Below are 16,988 nucleotides of genomic sequence, written 5' to 3'. Positions count from 1 at the left end.
TTTCTACAAGATTTGGGAGGGTTCTGTGGAAATTTTTGCTCCTTCATTCAGAAGAGCGTTTGTGAGGTGAGACACTGATGCAAAGTAGAAATACGTGGCACTCATGTAGGTGTAACGCAACAACCAATCCCATGTAACATGCATACAGGACAAGGAAGAGACACCACCAAATATCCATAAAACAATTATTTTAATTCATCAAGATTAAAAAAGCAAAATGCCGTTATAGGGGACGCTGAGCACAATATTAAGAAGGTAGATCTCCTCTATCCAGATGACTGATGAAGGTCAGATATTGACCAAAACATCTCTTAATTTTCTGGAATTTCTTCATTCAATAAATAAGTTCTTGATTCCACCTTTATGAGTTCCAAGTATTTCTACATCGCAGCTGACGGATTTGGTTATCCTACTAGTGCACCACCAGAATTCCATAAGTGCCATGTTTTCCTAATTACTTCAGACGATGATGATCATGATGATCTTAAAGGTGTTGGATGGGGTTCAGATCCAGGCTCTGCGTGGCCGGTTGTATTCTTCCACCAAACTGCCCCAAACATGGCTTTATGGACCTAGTGCACTGGGCACAGTCATGGGGAGCAGAAAAAGGGCCTTCACCAAACTGTTCCTACAAAGTTGGAAGCTACAATTGTCCAAATGTCTCATGTTGAAGTATTTGGGTCTTCCTTCACTAGAAAAGGCTGAGGCCGTCCCCTGAGAACAAGCCTATAATGCTCTACCTATTACCTCTCCCACCAAACTGTGCGGTGGGAACAATGCAGTCAGGCGGGTTAAGTTCACCTGACATTCACCAAACCCAGACTCGTCTGTCAGACACCAGATATAAGAACTGTGACCCGTCACTTCATAGGACATGTTTCCTCCAGAATCCAGTGGGGGCGACTTGACACCACTCCATCCGACGCTTGGCATTGTGCTTGATGATATGCGGCTGCATGCAGCTGCTTTGCCATTACCCTTCCCACAGGGGTGCAGGTTTACTGATGTCAATGTCAGCAGAGGTTTGGAATGGCCCCCCCGCTCTGTAGTGTTACGGCGTCTGCACTTTGTGGAAGATTTAAGAGGGCAGAAATATCATGACCATTACATCGGTGAATCCTGTCGCTCTCGAATTCATCGAGGCACGGAGATTTGTGCCCCCATACTTCTCTCCATGTATTGTACATCAGAATGTGGCGTGGAATGTCTGTAAAAAAAATTTGTACTAAACTTTTAATTTTCAAAGTAATCAGGAATTGCTGGTTTATGCCGTTCCCTAACATTGTATGTAAACCTCTGATGAGGGGTTGCAGTACCTGACAGACTCGTTTAGCAGGGACCAGCAGGCTTTCATCTATTTCCTAAACATGTATATCCAGAGCACTGCTTCCACAATCATCACACGTCTCACCTCGGTTATTTCATCTTCTCCAGAATTATAAAGCTCGGCTACAGGAAACCACTGGAAAGAGAAGATCTCGTAGAGCTGAATGGCGATGACTCTTCTTACAGTGTTATCCCAGCATTTGAAGGAAACTGGAGGAAGGAAGTTGTCAAACAAGACAGAAAGGTAAAACTGTGCAATTACATGATGCTAAAGGATTGCTTGGCATGGCAGCCAGGGGCAGTCACGGGTGTGTCAGAGGCTGCAGGCAGTCGCACAGCATCTGGCTGCAGAAGGTCTCTGAGGTTGGCTTTGCAGACACCTTCCTAGTCCATCTGACTCTTGGACCCAGTGGCAACCTCCCCCGGCTCTAATTGACACACCAGGACTGGGTGTTTATAAACTCACAGCCTGCTACTGGGAATTGACGGAGATATTTACATTTTCCCCTGTTGAGGCTTGGAACAATAGCAGTCGGCTATCTTCTTCTTTGGTGCTGCTAGAGGACTTCTGTGTTGCCTCTCTGTCTACTCAAGATAAGTGTTCCCCTTGTTTGTCTATCCAAGCTGTCTTTAGTTGTAGTGGGGATTGACTAGTGCTGACCTTGTCCTTCCCTAAGCAGGGCTTATTGCCAGGGTCAGGCAGGGATTAGGTTCCTGCTCGGCGATAGGTTCAGAACCTATATAGGGACGTTTAGGGCAGACAGGGTGACTTTAGATGTGCCTAGAGTCCCCACTCCCCCCTTCCCTAGTATTGGGCTCCCTTCCCCTCATCCCTTCGTGTTTTACTTAGTCTTTCCTACACTATGTGTGACAGGGGCGCACTGAAGAACTGTATAGATCGATGAACGTACAGTACACTACAGTAATATTGCAGTGTATTGTACTTGCAGTCGAGCAAATTCCCTAAGGCAAATACATTTTTTTTAAAAAGTTGAAATAAAAACAAACAAGAATTAGAATCTTTCCCCCATTTCCCTTTTTTTTACCTACTATTTATTTCTCATATTGTGCCCCCTTTTTTTTTTATGGTCGTACAGGACTTTAACTGGATCTGGTATATTATCACTAGTTACAGGGGAAATTCAGTCTCTTGCTTGCATAGCAGGGCGGGTCTAGGTCTCCTAGTTCCCAGCAGCTCCTGCTCTCTCTCTAGCTGCGCCTTCACATGACCACTGGGTTTTGAGGATGAAGCTTTGTTAGCTCTTCCTATTTGCTCTATACACCGTTGTTGTTCAGCTCTGCGTATGCAGTGATAGAGAAGGCAGGGACGGTAATAAACCCTCCCTGCCGTCTCTGTGGGGAGCTCAGCTGTATCAGCGCCCCGCTGCCACAGCTGGATGTTCACGTGCAGCTGCTCTACTATGGTGAAGTATTAGAAGGTCATTGCAGAGTAGATTGCGGACGGCCCAGATGTTTATATTCTGTAGACAAGTAGTTAAGATGAGTATTTTAGGAGTCCAGCTATAGAGTGAAATATCTCAGGAGTGTGCTCAGTTTCTACACACCCTACTTGACTGACAGCTGCAGCTTGTACTGAGTAGTGTGAGATCTCAGCAGGGAAGAGAGACACTGAGGAGCTGTCAATCAACCTAGGTAGTTTACACTTTCATAAAAGATTCTGGCCTATTGTCCAGCTAGGATATATGAAGTCAATTTTCTGTATTTACTTTCCCAGGGTTCTGGGTCCAAAAAGGCATCTTTGGTGCTGGCATTGTGGCACACATTCAAGTCCTCGCTCATCCAAGTGGCCCTCATGAAGGTAGTGGCTGATGTCCTGGCATTTACAAGCCCTCAGATATTGAAGTGAGTAAAAAGCTTTTTCGGCTCCATCATTCTGTTGTGGTGCTGTGGTCTGTGCTTCAGACGTTGTGGTTTGTGATACAGCCTGTAGGATGTAAGCATAACATAGTCAGGCCATGCTTCCGCAAGATATACCGTATACACATGACTGCTATATGGCGTCAGCTACTTTTTCCGTCTTTTACATTGTAATAAATATAACCTGGCTATAGCGTCTAAGTGAAATGAATCATGTTGGGGCCTCAGGCTGCTGCTTCCGTTTTCCACTGTACTTTACACTGCAGCTCTTCTTGTTTAGATTATCTATAATTTATTAGCATATTAGGTTGTCATTTGTGTCTCGAATTGTTATCAGATGTAGAACTTCTAGTGTAACTGTTAATTTTTATTTCATAAATCAATTGTGCTCATGAAAATAGGCAACTTTGTAATATATCTTATGATAGAAATCTACTTCTTTCTCTTCTTGGACTGATCTTTCATTCTCAATATATGGGTAAAGGCCCCGTCTCACATAGCGATTTACCAACGATCACGACCAGCGATACGACCTGGCCGTGATGGTTGGTAAGTCGTTGTGTGGTCGCTGGGGAGCTGTCACACAGACAGCTCTCTCCAGCGACCAACGATCAGGGGAACGACTTCGGCATCGTTGAAACTGTCTTCAACGATGCCGAAGTCCCCCTGCAGCACCCGGGTAACCAGGGTAAACATCGGGTTACTAAGTGCAGGGCCGCGCTTAGTAACCCGATGTTTACCCTGGTTACCAAAAAAACAAACAGTACATACTCGCCTTTCGGTGTCCCTTGCCGTCTGCTTCCTGCTCTGACTGAGCCGCCGTACAGTGAGAGCAGATCACAGCAGTGACGTCACTGCTGCGCTCTCACTGTACGGCGGCTCAGTCAGAGCAGGAAGCAGACGGCAAGGGACACCGAAAGGCGAGTATGTACTGTTTGTTTTTTTTGGTAACCAGGGTAAACATCGGGTTACTAAGCGCGGCCCTGCGCTTAGTAACCCGATGTTTACACTGGTTACCAGTGAAGACATCGCTGGATCGGTGTCACACACACCGATTCAGCGATGCCAGCGGGACCTCAACGATCAAAAAACGGCCCAGGCCATTCCGACACGACCAGCGATCTCACAGCAGGGGCCTGATCACTGGTACATGTCACACATAGCGAGATCGCTACTGAGGTCGCTGTTGCGTCACAAAACTAGTGACTCAGCAGCGATCTCGCTAGCGATCTCGCTATGTGAGACGGGGCCTTAAGATGTAAGTGGTGAAGACAGATTTTCTATTACTGAGATAGGAGTTGACAATTGGTGCTTATAAGATTCTATGGAGAGTGAGGCGGAGCTAGAGGCAGTAACTGACATTCACGTTCTCCAGAAATGATAGTTACAGTTCTCCATAGAATTTTATGAGCACCAACTGTCTTCTATCCCAGTAATGGAGAAATCTGTATGCACTGAAGACACATCTTACCTGTGAATTGAGGATGAATGATCCATCCAGCAGGAGAAGGAAGCAGATTTCTCTGATAAGATGTATTACTCAGTTTATTTTCTTCATGTGGACTCTTGATTTATATTATTTAAAAAAAAAAGTAATAATGTTGTTTTAATCTTTCGGTGCTTTACGCATTTTTACTTGTTCCCAGGAGTATGATTGTGTTCTGCGAGCACCCCGCGGAGGGGGTCAGGACCGGCTATCTGCTTGCACTCGCTCTTTTCATCGTCACCATCCTGCAGACACTCATCCTACAATTGTACCAGCGTTTTAATATGCTGACTGCGGCGAAGATAAAGACGGCCATCACTGGGACCATATACAAGAAGGTGAGTTATATCGCATGTGGCTGGAGAATATTGCTGCCATACACGTTACCTGCGTGACACGTTGGTAATAACGCAGGAAGATCAATCAATAAAAAAAAAGCATTAACCTGATCGCTAAACGGCGTAACGAGAAAAAAAATCGAAACACCAGAATTACGTTTTTTTGGTTGCCGCGACATTGCATTAAAATGCAAAAACGGGCGATCAAATGAACGTATCGGCACCGAATTGGAATAATTAAAAACGCCAGCTCGGCACGCAAAAAATAAGCCCTCAACCAACCCCAGATCATGAAAAATGGAGACGCTACGAGTATCGGAAAATGGCGCAATTTTTATTTTTTTTTTTAGCAAAGTTTGGAATTTTTTTTCACCACAGGTAAAAAATAACCTAGACATGTTAGGTGTCTATGAACTCGTACTGACCTGGAGAATAATCATAATGGCAGGTCAGTTTTAGCATTTAGTGAACCTAGCAAAAAAGCCAAGCAAAAAACAAGTGTGGGATTGCACTTTTTTTGCAATTTCACCGCACTTGGAATTTTTTTCCCGTTTTCTAGTACACGACATGGTAAAACCAATGATGTCCTTCAAAAGTACAACTCGTCCCGCAAAACATAAGCCCTCACATGGCCAAATTGACGAAAAATAAAAAAGTTATGGCTCTGGGAAGGAGGGGAGTGAAAAACAAACACGGAAAAACGAAAAATCCCACGGTCATGAAGGGGTTAAATTGATATGTAAATGAGGATGAAGAACTATTGTAGATCTGAAGCCTCTGTCAGTCCAGCTCTACTCTGCCCAGCACCACCTCCATCTGCTTGACTGAAGACCTCTTTTGTCTGACATCATCCAGAACTGAGGCTGTCAGTCATGCAGGAGGCGGCATTAGGCGGGGAATAGAGCTGGAGTGACAGAGGCTTCACATCTACTATAGTAATTTGCATATCAATTTAAACCCTGGTTTCTCAGTAACATACTGGCCATGTAAAGGTATTAATGGACTTGTCTCTGAAAGAGATACAAGCGCATTCACATAGTTTTGGGTTGGAGTGAAATCCTGCTGACATTCTATTTAATTTTTGCAATTTTCTAATGTATGACATTAAATGTTTTTTGTTTGTTTTTTTTAAAGAGGTTATCCACTACTTTAACATTGACCTATCCATAGGACAGGTCATCCATTGTCTGATCAGTGGGGGTGCGACACTCGGCTCCCCCCCGATCAGCTGTTCTCGGTAACGGTGGCGGCCAGAAGTGCTCAGTTATGGGGCTTCTCCGTCTACTGATAGTGGCCACAGACGGGTGTCGCACCCCCACTAATCAGACACTGATGACCTATCATAAGGAGAGGCCACCAGTATTAAAGTAGTGGACAACCTCTTTAACACTAGATGGAAGAATGGCAGATAGTTCCAAGAAAGTTGCAAAATCCTTAAAAACTACACTTGGGGGAAAAAATTATTGACTATGAAAAAAAAAGGGGTTGTCCACCCCTGAGGAAGCCTTGCAACTTTCTGAGTCCTAGCGGTATGTAATACATTTGTCATACAACAACAAGCGTACGGCCATTCTATGCCGGGTCCAACATTCGTCAGTTGACCCCCGAGTATGCGATTTGCAATCAGAGTGGAATCCTCATAGTGTGTATATTGCACACCACTAAAAGAATTCGGCAAGCTACTGGAGGGTTCCTCAGGGTTGGACATCCTTTTTAACCCTTGCACACCCTTGTTTATTTTACTTGTATAGCGCCATTAATTCCAAAGACTTTTATCACTGTCGCCATTAGGGCTCACCTGCTAGATTTCCTGTCAGAATGTCTTTGGTGTGTAGGGGGAAACCGGAGGAAACCCACGCAAACACGGGAGAACATGCAGATGTTGTCCTTGGTGGGATTTGGTCCCAGGACCCAGCGCTTCTTAGTTATGACCCAGATTGATGATTGTGTCACGGGGTCCGTCATGGAGCCACATGGTAGATTTCCTCAGTAATCAGGGGAAGCGGTCACAAGTTGTGGTGTGGCACTGCTGATTCACACTTGTTACTGACAGCCTGCGGTGTGCCGGACAGGCCAGTCATACCGCTCAGCTGTGGCATCCATTACCTCGTTTATATGAAAGGTTATATTTATTACCGCCATCTTTTATGTTAAGTGCTGGTAAAATTCTGTACAGTAGAGAACCCCCTGTAGCCATGTATGAGAGCAGGAAGGAAAAAAAGTCTCCCTCTGGCTGATTCTTGCCACTATTGGCCTTTGTTTCGACGACAAAGTTTTGGTAAGTTTTTATACTTTGTGCATTTTCCAAAAAAAAAAAAAATTCTTATCTGCAATATCAAAATGTCCTGGTGAACGTGTCCTTATAGGATTACCCATGGACTTCAGTGTGTGCAGTGTAAAAACACCATTTCCCAGGCCTGAAAAAGGCATGTTTAAAAAAAGGATTAAAAAAAACCCACTGCTTCAAATTTGCACCAAAAAAATGCATAATAAAGTGGAAAATGGCAAAGAAAAGTAACAAAAAATTAGCATTGCATAGTTTGATGCAGACACCTACATAATGAAACGTAGCATTTCCACTCCCACTCGAGCACGCCGGAGTCACTCGATTATGACACAAGCATGCTCAGATAACACCTTATCCCAGCACGCTCGCTCATCAGTAGTAACAACCTTTTAAGAATCTTTAAGTTTTGATTTTTCAGGTGATTCCCACCCATGCGAGGTGCAGCCGTCACTTTACTTCTGTATTCTGTAATGTAAGGGACAGATGGAAAAGAGTATGGCTTACAGACTACATTGTATTACTATGGAGACACATAGATCTGCACGGCAGCTGCAGACCATAAACGAGAAAGCATTTTTAATCAAGACTATTTGCTTAATTTTTCATTTTATTTTGGATGCAGTGAAATATTATAAAATGTTGGTTTCCAAGTTAGACGCAAAATTACAAACTCCATATTCTCCACTTTTTTCTGTATGAAAATGTTTTTGTATTTTTCTTTTTTTCCCCCCAGTCCTTAAATTTAGCAAGTTCCACTCGAAGAAAGTTTACCACCGGTGAAGTGGTAAATCTAATGTCATCGGATGCACAGCAGCTCATGGACCTGACCGTAAACCTCAACCTGCTGTGGTCGGCCCCGTTCCAGATCTTGTTGGCGATCGTCTTCCTGTGGCAGGAGCTGGGCGCCTCGGTTCTGGCCGGAGTGGCCGTGCTGCTCCTGGTTATACCATTGAATGCATATATCGCTGCCAAGGTTAAGCAGTTAAAGGTACAGTATGAATAATAATCATATACTGTGGATTTATAAAAAGCTAGAGAAAATTGCAATTTAATTGTAATGTGTGATCACAGACTAAATGCAGGTAAGATTTAGTTGTTTCCCAGCATACGGCAATATGAGCCAGGGCCTAAACTGTCATATATGGTTCCCATATACATGTATAGCCATTTTTTGCAGAGGTGTTTTTTTTTTTTTTATTATTATTATTATTTATATATATATATTTTTTTCCAGCCTTTTGATTAGATGGTGTTTTCCATCTGGAACCACTTCAAAGAAGTGACATGCAGCTATATTGTTACCATCAGGCATTTTTCCAAACATAAAAAATGCCCAAAAACTGAGCTCCTCACCAGCAAGCCGCTTACTATAGAAATGAATGAGAAGTCTTTCAAGTGTTTTTTTTTTTTTTTTCTTTAGGTGTAAAAACTAAACACTAAAAAAAACTTCACACACCCTAACAGCGCTACACGGATATAATACACTGCTAAAAAATAAAGGGAACACTTAAACCAACAGAATATAACTCCAAGTAAATCAAACTTCTGTGAAATCAAACTGTCCACTTAGGAAGCAACACTGATTGACAATCGATTTCACATGCTGTTGTGCAAATGGAATAGACAACAGATGGAAATTATTGGCAATTATGAAGACGCCCTCAATAAAGGAGTGGTTCTGCAGGTGGAGACCACAGCCCACATCTCAGTACCAATGCTTTCTGGCTGATGTTTTGGTCACATTTGAATGTTGGTTGTGCATTCACACTCGTGGTAGCATGAGACGGACTCTACAACCCACACAAGTGGCTCAGGTAGTACAGCTCATCCAGGATGGCACATCAATGCGAGCTGTGTCAAGAAGGTTTGCTGTGTCTGTCAGCGTAGTGTCCAGAGGCTGGAGGCGCTACCAGGAGACGTGGAGTGGGCCGTAGGAGGGCAACAACCTAGCAGCAGGACCGCTACCTCAGTCTTTGTGCAAGGAGCAGCACTGCCAGAGCCCTGCACTTGACCTCCAACAGGCCACAAATGTGCATGTGTCTGCACAAATGGTTGGAAACTGACTCCATGAGGATGGTCTGAGTGCCCGATGGGGGTTGTGCTCAGTCCAACACCGTGCAGGACACTTGGCATTTGCCACAGAACACCAGAATTGGCAAATTCGCCACTGACTCCCTGTGCTCTTCACAGATGAAAGCAGGTTCACACTGAGCACATGTGACAGAGTCTGGAGACGCCGTGGAGAGCGATCTGCTGCCTGTAACATCCTTCAGCATGACCGGTTTGGCAGTGGGTCAGTAATGCTGTGGGGTGGCATTTCTTTGGAGGGCCGCACAGCCCTCCATGTGCTCGCCAGAGGTAGCCTGACTGCCATTAGGTACCGAGATGAGATCCTCAGACCCCTTGTGAGACCATATGCTGGTGCGGTTGGCCCTGGGTTCCTCCTAATGCAGGACAATGCCAGACCTCATGTGGCTGTAGTGTGTCAGCAGTTCCTGCAAGATGAAGGCATTGAAGCTATGGACTGGCCCGCCTGTTCCCCTGACCTGAATCCGATTGAGCACATCTGGGACATCATTTCTCTCTCCATCCACCAACGTCACGTTGCACCACAGACTGTCCAGGAGTCGGTGGATGCTTTAGTCCAGGTGTGGGAGGAGATCCCTCAGGAGTCCATCCGCCGCCTCATCAGGAGCATGCCCAGGCGTTGTAGGGAGGTCATACAGGCACGTGGAGGCCACACACAATAATGAGCATCTTTTCCTTGTCATGAGGCATTTCTACTGAAGTTGGATCAGCTTGTAATTTGATTTTCCACTTTGATTTTGAGCATCATTCCAAATCCAGACCTCCATGGGATATTCATTTTGATTTACATTGATAATTGTTATGTTTTATTGTTCTGAACACATTCCACTATGCAATGAATAAAAATTTGCAACTGGAATATTTCATTCACAGATATCTAAGATGTGGGATTTTAGTGTTCCTTTTATTTTTTTTGCGCAGTGTATATATCACAGTTGCTTATCCTGTCTCTAAACAAAACCACCATTTTAAATAGCAACTACACTGTTTAAAAAAAAAAGAAATATATATATATTACAGAGAGATAAATTAGTACAAGCAATGATAGGAAACTTGTTACTATAATACTTCTTATCATAGAAATATGTTTCTTTCTGCACTGATCAGGCACTTCACTCCTACAATGATGGTTTAATCCCAAAATCTGCTCTAATCGGTCTACAAATCTGTCTGAAAGCATAAATTGATTCCTGCTGTCTGGAAGTCTCTGTGGAGATAAGGGAAGAAAAAGAGTAGGAGAGAGACACAAGCAGAGTAAAACAAAGTACAAACGCTGCAGCTTCCAGAAACTATAGAGGAGGAAAAAACTACTTTAAAAATGCAGGATACAAGTCCTATATTGCTGTCCTCTTGTATACACACGTAACAGCTGTTTCTGAAAAGTTACCTGAAAGCGCAGTCAGGCCATGTTCACACTAGCAGTATTTGGTCAGTATTTTACATCAGTATTTGTAAGCGAAAACCAGGGAGTGGGTGATAAATGCAGAAGTGCTGCATATGTGTCTATTATACTTCTACTCTGATTGTTCAACTCCTGATTTTGGCTACAAATACTGAGGTAAAATACTGACCAAATACTGAGCGTGTGAACGTGGTTTTAGGGCTTGTTTCCATTTGGGAGAAACACATCCGTGTCTCGCATGTTGAAACCAAGCTCTGGTGCCGGCACTCCAGAGCGGAGCGTGCGGCTCCATGTGTTCCTATGCGGCCGCACGCTCCGCTCCCAAGTGCCGGCACCAGAGCTGGGTTTCAACATGCGAGACACGGATGTGTTTCTCCCAAATGGAAACAAGCCCTAACACTGTAATCAGTATCAATAATTTTAATTTTCTTTCTGCAGAAAAGTCATTTGAAGAGTAAAGATCAGCGCATCAAACTACTGAACGAAATCTTACATGGAATAAAGGTATGAGATGCTCATGGGTCCAAACCTCATCTGTGCCGATCCTTCTGCCCCGCCTCATAGTGTATGTGTGTGTATATGTATATATATATATATATATATATATATATATATATATATATATATATATATATATATATATATATATATATATATATATATTTTACGTATCCTGTACAGATTCATCCATTTTCATAGTACGGAGCCCCCTGTGCACAACCTACGTGTATAAGCTAAGAGCTCTTCTATCATGTCCATGCCTTAGGATATAACCATTGATACTGATAAGAATTGTGTCATACCTTATTTTCCATGCAGTGGCACCGCAGGGATACTGACCGCTTGCTGCTTTCCACCCCACAAGTTTTAAAGTATTTTTAAAATTTGACGTAGTGGAACAAAATACTATGTAACGTGTTCTGGCATTATGGGATCAAAGGGGTAACGTCTCTCCTTCTGGAGAGGTACATGCCAAGACTGGCATGCCAATGTGAGAAGGATTTAAAATCTTGCAATCCTCTGGGAAATTAATTATGCAAATTATGTCTTCAAAGAGGAAGAGGACTGGAACTCAATTGCCACCTATAGGATGTAGCAATTCTAAAAGTCAAGGTCGACCCTTTAGCGAGTCTTGCAACAAGAGTTAAGATAAAAGCCAAACCAGAATCTCAATTTGCAAACAGTGTTTCATGGGTGCTGCCCCTTGTCAGTGCAACGTGTGAGATATGGTTTGGCTAGGTGAGAGGCTTCTGATAGAGATCCAAGGGGTAATGTTTCTCCTTGTAAAGAGTGACATGCCAATGTGAGAACACTTTGCAATGCTCCTCTTGGAAATTGCGCTGATGAGGGGCCCCGAAACACTGTTTCTGCAAATTAAGATTCTGGTTTGGCTTTTATCTTGTCCTATGGCAAGGCTCATTAAAGGGTCCTCTTACTCCATGAAGAGGTAATTTCCACACTGTCATTATAGTACATAGCGGATTGAAATTCTTGTGTCTGCTTCTGTAAGTGTAATGCTCTAGTTTGTAGGCATGCCTCCTCAAAAGACCATTGGGAAAAAACCACAAGGGAAGTATTATGCAAATTAGCTTTTCTCCAGAAGGAAGAACGCTGACTCTCTAGTGCAGTCTATAGGTGGCGATCCTGTAAGTCAGTGTCTGACACAAGCGTGACTAAGAATCTCAGCCAACCAAGAGATACCATCTGTAATCGTCTGTTTCATGGTTTTTGATCAGTGCAAATCAATGTACTGGTTGGCTGGGGAAGTTGCCTGTAATGTCTATTTGGGGGGTTCTTACATAGCTCCTTCTGGTGTATGGAGTCTTCCAGTTAATATGTCACGACACAGCAATCACCGTGCGTAAATCCGCCACCTCCAGACTGAGCTGCTGCAATTACCCTGTCAGATCAGAGATTGGATCCATCATGGATCAGAGAAAATGGTAGCGGTCAGAGCTGATGTCACAACACAGCTGTCGGGTGACCCGGGACCAGGGGCTTCTTCACTGTCCCTTACACTAGGGGGTGCCCTAGCTCGCCCTGCTTCCCAGGATACTTCAGATGGAGAAGATACCTCCGCCCTTGCCTTATCTCCTGAGTTATCCATCCATCTGTTCACTTCTCCTACCCAGGAAAGAGGTGGTGCTACTGTGCACCATAGTACACCAACCCAACAAACAGGGCAACACAAACAAGGTTTAACAGAAATTCCAGGCATACAAAATATTCACTCACATATAGCAGAGGAATGCATCGGGGCGTAGAGGTAGGTGAATAAACCAAAGCAGAGAAGGATAAGTAATTACCAAACATACAAACCAAGCAACAGTCACTAATAACTCCTTCAACTTTCCTTCTCATACAAACTCCTCTCCCACCATTAGCCAGGCAGCAATAAAGCTACTCTGACAAGGATTTGTATCAGAGCCCAGATTATAAAGGGAAAAAGGAGTGGCTAACCGAGCACAGCTGTGAGCACACTGAATTCCAACATGGCTGATTAACCTGTTCTGCCAGAAGGAATAAATACATTTAAAATGAAGGAGAAGTGCTTCTTCTTAGCGCCGGAGTAGGAGCCATCAGACGCTGCGGTCTTCTGGCTCTACACGGTCGCGGTAACCCCTTGACAGTACCCCCTCTTCTACTAGGGACTTCCGAAACTTCAGGACCAGGCTCATCAGGGTGTGCCATGTGAAAAGCCCAGACCAGTCTGGCTGCATGAACATCAGATGCTGGTACCCACATCCTCTCCTCAGGACTGTACCCCTTCCAATGTACCAGATACTGAAGCGACCAACGAACTAGACGAGAATCTAAAATCTTCGCAATCTGAAACTCTAAATTACCATCAACAATAACAGGAGATGGTGGTAGAGGTGATGGTACAGCATATACAAGGTTTTTTTTGAGGAGAGAACGATAAAATACATTATGGAGGATCCATTAGGCGGTAAAGCAAGGCGAAATGCTATGGGATTGACGATGGCTATGATGTTATAAGGACCGATAAACCAGGGATCCAGTTTCCAACACGGAACCTTCAGCTTAATGCTCCTCGAGGACAGTCACACCAAGTCACCAACACACAGATCCGGACCCACCAAACGTCTCCGATCAGCCACACTCTTGTATTTGGACCCCATCTTCCTCAAATTATTTGTAACCCCCTGCCATATGGTAGAAAGGGAAGATGAAAACCGTTCTTCCTCCGGTAATCCAGAAGGGCGTTTACCACGAAAAGAACTAAACTGAGGATGGAACCCATATGCCCTGAAAAATGGGAACTTAACGGTTGATTCCTGACAACGATTTACAGCTAATTCAACCAGCGGTAAATAGGTAACCCAGTCCTCCTGATTTTCAGAAACAAAACACCTGAGATACGTCTCTAGATTCTGGTTAACCCTTTCAGTCTGCCCATTAGACTGCGAGTGAAAAGTGGACGGGTGCAAAATGCCCTCCAAAACTTGGAGACAAACTGCACCCCCCAATCAGAAACAATATCAGAGGGGATCCCATGAAATCTAATTATTTCCCTGACGAAGACTTTCACCAACGATTTGGCGTTCGATATAGCTGGTAAAACGATAGATTCAGTAAAATGTCTAATTTTATCTACCACCACAAGAATTACAGTATTCCCCGCCAACACGGGTAGATCCGTGATAAAATCGACTGACAAGTGAGTCCAAGGTCTGCTGGGAATCTCCGATGGTTAGAGAACCCCCGATGGACGATTATGAGAGGTCTTAGAATACACGCAGACACTGCAGGCAGCTACATGCTCCCAGACATCCTGATGAGCACCTGGCCACCAAAAATGCAGAGTAAGCAGATCATCAGTGGCTTTATTACCAGGATGTCCAACACTGAATCCTGAGGTTCTCTGAGGACTCTAAGACATAGGTTAACAGGGACAAACAGTCTACCAAGTGGACAGGCAGCAGGGGTGTCCCCCTGAGCATCAACAACCTCTCTTTCCAGATCGGAGCATATAGACGCCATAAACACCCCTTTTTTGAAGAATAGGTACCGGTTCACACTTACTTCCTTATGAGATGAATGCGAAAAGTAGATTTTTGGTACTCACCGTAAAATCTGTTTCTTGTAGGCTTGATTGGGGGATGCAGCACCCACCCTTGCGTGCCTTTACTTTGTTTTTCTCTCAAGATGTAATTGGATTATTACCTTTCATGTTGTAATTCCTTTTTGGGCCACTCCCACTGCTTTCTCACTAAACTGAGGAGCCGCGAGGTATAGTCTGCGGGGAAGGAGGCGATTTTTAATCAGATGTGTTAATAGTGTCAGCCTCTAGGTGACAGCAGGCTATCTCCCCCAATGAAGACTTCGAGAAACGGATTATACGGTGAGTACCAAAAATCTACTTTTTCTCAGGGAGCTTTGCCTGTCATGCAGTAGCCAGGACAGTATCTCTGATAAAACTATGATGGAGTAATTAGGGATTAAAATCCATTAAAATGTATATTTTCTAATAAATCTATTCCGTTGTTGAATTCTTGCAGATATTGAAGCTTTACGCCTGGGAGCCTTCTTACCAAAGGAAAGTGGTTGATATTCGGGAACGTGAAATGGAAGTGCTGAAGTCTTCGGGTTACTTGACCACGTTCTCCATGCTGACGCTAACCTGCATCCCGTTCCTGGTAAGATACCGCCCTCCTCTGGCACCACATCTATTATATACGGGCCACTAATTATACATTAAGGTTCATCAATCCAACATCAATCAGGGCCTAACAGTCGCCAGGTTATCAGATATTCTCCATTATCGCATGATTATACAAGAGTGTGTGCAATTCACCTCTAGGGAAATTTTCAGAAAAGAAAACCCCAAAAGATTTAATACAACATCAGATGCTATAACTTTTAATTTTCAATTTGAGGATCCGGGCTTAAAGTTGGTTTTTTTTGTGAAAATACTAATTCTTTTCCACAACCTCCTGCAAAGAGAGCGGTGCTGCAATCACGTAGGGTTTATAGGGGATAGATGCTGAGTGTGTATTCTGAGGCTTGGTTCACATTTTGTATTTTTGGTGTGTTTTTCGAAATGCGGAAAAATAAAATGCATGCTTCGATTTTATAGAGGAACGTAATTGTTAAGGTGTGGTACTGAGATCTAAAATAATGACACCACCAGTAGTGCGGGTGTAGGAACGTACCGCACAAGTGGTGGCCATGAACGGCTAGAATTTCATCCTTCAATGGGGTAATCTCACCAAAAACATTGATCACCTTGACTGATGGGAACTAGTGATGAGCGAACGTGCTGGGATAAGGTGTTATCTGAGCATGCTCAGGTGCTAACCGAGTGTCTTCAGCGTGTTTGAAAAATATGTTCGGGTCCCCGCGCCTGCATGTCTCATGGCTGTTTGTGGTCTGATTGTTAGTACTTCCCTGCATATATTGCGGCTATCGAACAGCCGCGAGACATGCAGCCGCGTAGACTCGAACTTATTATTGTAGGATGCCGAAGACACTTGGTTAGCACCCGAGCATGCTCAGATAACACCTTATCCCAGCACGTTCACTCATCATTAATGGGAACCTCACCAATCACAAGGAAAAGGGATCCAATGTTCCCCTTGTGAATTTAACAACATCGCACATGAGTGATCTCTGCCTCATCTACTGTCTATGGGAGTGACGGTGAGACATCTACCGATCAGCAGCTGTCAACACTAACCCCTTTATTAGCACAAAGTGTTGTACCTAAAAAATACTGTAGATGATGGTAGAAGGTAAATATTAAAAGGTTATTTCTTAGGATGGTGAAAAATTTACTGATCACTGGGGGATTTAACTTCATGGACCCCCAGCGATCTTGAGAACGTGGCTGTGGATCCCAGATACCGGCCTGTCTTAAATACAGCAGAGGATGAGTTCAGATGGGTTTTTTTTTTTTATTACTTATTCAAAACTTGAAAAATAGTTTTTTTCTATAAGACGTGTGTACCTTCTGTCTTCTTTTCCCTTTTCTTTTTCTTTTTTTTATTTTTATATATATTTTTCTCCTTCGCCTCATTGGGGGACACAGACCATGGGTGTATGCTGCTGCCACCAGGAGGCAGCAGCATACACCCATGGTCTGTGTCCCCCAATGATTGGCTTGGAGAAAAGGATTTTACGGTGAGTACACAAAAATCCTTTTTTTTTTTTTTTTTTTAA

The 16,988-nt window shown here is 43.7% G+C and overlaps 1 protein-coding gene across 2 annotated transcripts in view; it reads left to right on the top strand.

The window, feature by feature from the left end:
• Nucleotides 1-16,988, top strand: part of LOC143815137 (multidrug resistance-associated protein 1-like) — a 50,297-nt gene that overhangs the window by 4,615 nt on the left and 28,694 nt on the right. For both annotated transcript variants that reach the window (XR_013223688.1, XM_077294043.1), the window contains exons 3-8: nt 1,435-1,570; nt 3,062-3,189; nt 4,851-5,028; nt 8,049-8,303; nt 11,244-11,309; nt 15,329-15,466. Coding sequence is in view for 1 of the 2 variants with exons in the window: in XM_077294043.1 (XP_077150158.1) it covers nt 1,435-1,570; nt 3,062-3,189; nt 4,851-5,028; nt 8,049-8,303; nt 11,244-11,309; nt 15,329-15,466 (901 nt within the window). In the remaining variant the exon portion in view is untranslated. The remainder of the gene's footprint in view (nt 1-1,434; nt 1,571-3,061; nt 3,190-4,850; nt 5,029-8,048; nt 8,304-11,243; nt 11,310-15,328; nt 15,467-16,988) is intronic.

This window comes from Ranitomeya variabilis, chromosome 3 (genome assembly GCF_051348905.1).
Source record: "Ranitomeya variabilis isolate aRanVar5 chromosome 3, aRanVar5.hap1, whole genome shotgun sequence".
Lineage (NCBI taxonomy): Eukaryota > Metazoa > Chordata > Amphibia > Anura > Dendrobatidae > Ranitomeya > Ranitomeya variabilis.
This window is presented reverse-complemented; position numbering and strand designations above follow the sequence as displayed.